At 65.3% G+C, this 3,065-nt stretch overlaps 1 protein-coding gene across 2 annotated transcripts in view; it reads right to left on the reverse strand.

Annotated features, from left to right (window-relative positions):
* LOC109926842 (protocadherin-8-like) overlaps nucleotides 1-2,840 on the reverse strand; it is an 8,106-nt gene extending 5,266 nt beyond the window's left edge. For both annotated transcript variants that reach the window (XR_007262341.1, XM_048598453.1), the window contains exon 1: nucleotides 378-2,840. Coding sequence is in view for 1 of the 2 variants with exons in the window: in XM_048598453.1 (XP_048454410.1) it covers nucleotides 378-2,747 (2,370 nt within the window). In the remaining variant the exon portion in view is untranslated. The remainder of the gene's footprint in view (nucleotides 1-377) is intronic.
* Between the last annotated feature and the right edge of the window lie 225 nt (nucleotides 2,841-3,065).

The following is a 3,065-nucleotide window of genomic DNA, read 5'->3' on the forward strand; positions in this document are numbered from 1 at the left end:
CAGAAACACAGTGAAATATTTAGCTGGGGAAATGGTGTGGACAGATATAGTGGGACACACTAAACAAACAGAAACACAGTGAGATATTTAGCTGGGGAAAGGATGGGAACAGGTACCATGGACAGCAAGTGATGACTAAAACCAGAGATGGAGGGACACACTAGAGAAACAGAAACACAGAGAGATATTTAGCTGGGGTAAGGATGGGAACAGGTACCATGGACAGCAAGTGATGACTAAAACCAGAGATGGAGGGACACACTAGAGAAACAGAAACACAGAGATATTTAGCTGGGGTAAGGATGGGAACAGGTACCATGGACAGCTCCATCACTGTCACCGAACATGACGGTGAAGCTGCTAACAGCGATACTCACCTCCGGCTCCCCTGCTCTGCCGCTCTCTCCTGCCGGGTAAACAACCTCCTTCCCTCCGCCAGATTCCGAGGCCGCCCCCTCACAGCCGGAGTTGTCCCCGGGGCCGGGATACCGATGGATACCGCCCCGGTGGCCGTGTCCGCCCCGGCTCTTGTCTCCGGTGCCGCAGGTCGAGGCGATACCGACGATGGCCAGCAGCAAGGCCACGCAGCCGGCGGCCAGCACCGCGATGACGGTGAAGGAGGTGTCCCAGCTCCGCTGTGCCGGTCCCGGGGAGCCGGAGGGAGCTGGAGCGGGCCGAGGCCCGGGCCCCGCCGTGAAGCTCACGGTGACGGTGGAGGACAGCGGGGGCAGGCCGCCGTCACTAACGGCCACGACCAGGCTGAAGGCCCCGGGCCCGGGCCCGGCGGGGGACACGGAGAGCGGGCGGCCCAGGTACACGTCCCCGGTGTCGGGGCGGATGGTGAAGAGCCCGGGCGGCTCCCCGCTCACGATCCGGTAACTGAGGCGGCCGTTCGGCCCCTCGTCCGCGTCCTGGGCCCGCACGCGCGCCGCCAGGTAACCGCGGGGCGCGCCCCCGGGCAGCGCCATCTTGGCGGGAGCGGGAGCGGCGGAGCGGTTCCCGGGAGATGGAGGAGGCGGCGGCGGGTGAGTGATGAACGGAGCGTTGTCGTTCCGGTCGGTAATGATCAGGCGGACGGTGGTGGAGCCGCTGAGCGGCGGGGAACCGCCGTCTGTCGCCTGCAGCAGCAGCTCGAGCTCGGGCAGCTCCTCACGGTCCAAGGAGCGGAGCGCGTACAAGGAGCCGGTGTGAGGCTCCACAGCGACGGCCGGAGGCTGCAGGCCAGGCCCCGGCCCAGGCCCAGGCCCAGGCCCCTCGTGCGGCTGCAGCAGGCGGTAAGTGAGGCGGCCGTTAGGGCCCAGGTCAGGGTCACGGGCCCGGACGGTACCGAGCTGGGCCCCGGGCAGGTTATTCTCCGCCAGCGACAGGCGGTAGACGGAGCGGGGGAAGGCGGGCGCGTTGTCGTTCACATCGGTGACGGTGACGGTGAAAGGCCTGACCGTCCGGCGGGGATCCGGGCCTTGGTCCTCGGCCACCAGCGTCACGTTATACTCGGTGTCCCGCTCCCGGTCGAGCCGTTCCGCCGTCACGATCATGTAGTGGTTAATGCCATAAGCCGGCCGTAAGTGTAACTCCCGGGGCCCGAGCAGTGATACCGAGAGGCGGCCGTTAGCTCCTGAATCCCGGTCCCACACACTCACCAGCGCCACGAAACTACCCGGTTCCGCCGCCTCGGTGATGGACGCGAGGCCCGAGGCCTCTCCGGGACCGGGACCGGGACCTAGCGCGCTCACGCGGATCTCGGGCGCGTTGTCGTTGACGTCGAGCACGCGCACCGCCACCCGGCAGCTCGAGGCGCGCGGCCTGGCGCCGCGGTCGCGCGCCTCCACCTCCAGCTCGAAGCGGGCGCGCGCCTCGTGGTCGAGCGGCGCGTTCAGGCTCAAGCGGCCGGAGCGCGGCTCCAGGCGGAAGAGGCGCCGAGCGTCCGCCTCGACCCTCGGGCTGAAGGTGAACCGGAGCTCGCCGTTTAGGCCTTGGTCCGGGTCCCGGGCCTCGAGTTGCAGCAGCAGCGAACCCGGGGCCGTGTCCTCCCGCAGCTCGAGCTCCAAGGAGCCGCTCCCAAAGGCCGGAGCGTTATCGTTCTCATCGAGGACCCGCACCCGGAGCCGGGCCTCCCCGCTCCGAGGTGGATTACCCCCGTCCCGGGCTCTCAGCTTCAGGCTGAGCTCGGCCTCACTCTCCCGGTCAAGAGGCTTCACCAACAGCAGCGTCGGTGCCGGTACCGGCTGCTGGACCCCGCCGCTGCCTGCACCGTCCGACAGCTCCAGCTCCAAGTGACCGTTCACCGAGAGCTCGTAGCCCCGCACCGAGTAGGAGCCGGTGTCGGCGTCTAGAGCCGCGGGGAGAGGGAGCCGGGTCCCCGGTGCTGAGCTCTCGGAGATTTCTAGCTCGATCTCGGGCTGGGGGAACTCGGGGTAATGGTCATTAATGTCCTGCACTTGGATCTCCACATGGATCAGGAGGAACTTGTCCCGGGAGAAGCTCACCACATCCAGGAGCAGCAGGCACGGCTCCTGCTCCTCGCAAAGCTGCTCCCGGTCAATGCGGCTTCCTACCGTCAGCTGCCCGTCCCTTTCCCCGACCCTCACCGGGACCGAGCCGTTATACTCGGGCATCAGTCGGAAACCGCTCTGGCCCCCGGCCCCGCCGGCCGCCTCCAGCTGCAGATCGGTGGCCAGGTTTCCGATCACGGTGCCGGGCTCTTGCTCCTCGTACGTGGAATATCTGACCGTTTTACAGTCACTCATCGTCGGAGCGAGGAGGAGGACAAGAAGCAGGAAGCAGGGCTCCCTGGAGGGACTGCAGACCGGGACACCAGCAACCCTGCTTCTACCTCTCTCAGGGCTCATTCTCTGATCTCGTTACTCTGTTCACTTTTTCCCCCCCCCCCCAGATGAAAGTGACAGTTCGGAGAATTTGATCCCTCCCTTTAGTATCGTGCGTGCACTTGAAACACTCAAGTTGCACGCCTAAAAGTAGCAAGCCAACTTCAGACTTTGAGAATCACTTTCCAAGTGTGCAGCCTGTAAGGGCCCAGGGCTTTTTTTTTATCGACATGCCCTGTG

The sequence above is a fragment of the Rhincodon typus genome, chromosome 6, assembly GCF_021869965.1.
Source record: "Rhincodon typus isolate 14 chromosome 6, sRhiTyp1.1, whole genome shotgun sequence".
Taxonomy (NCBI): domain Eukaryota; kingdom Metazoa; phylum Chordata; class Chondrichthyes; order Orectolobiformes; family Rhincodontidae; genus Rhincodon; species Rhincodon typus.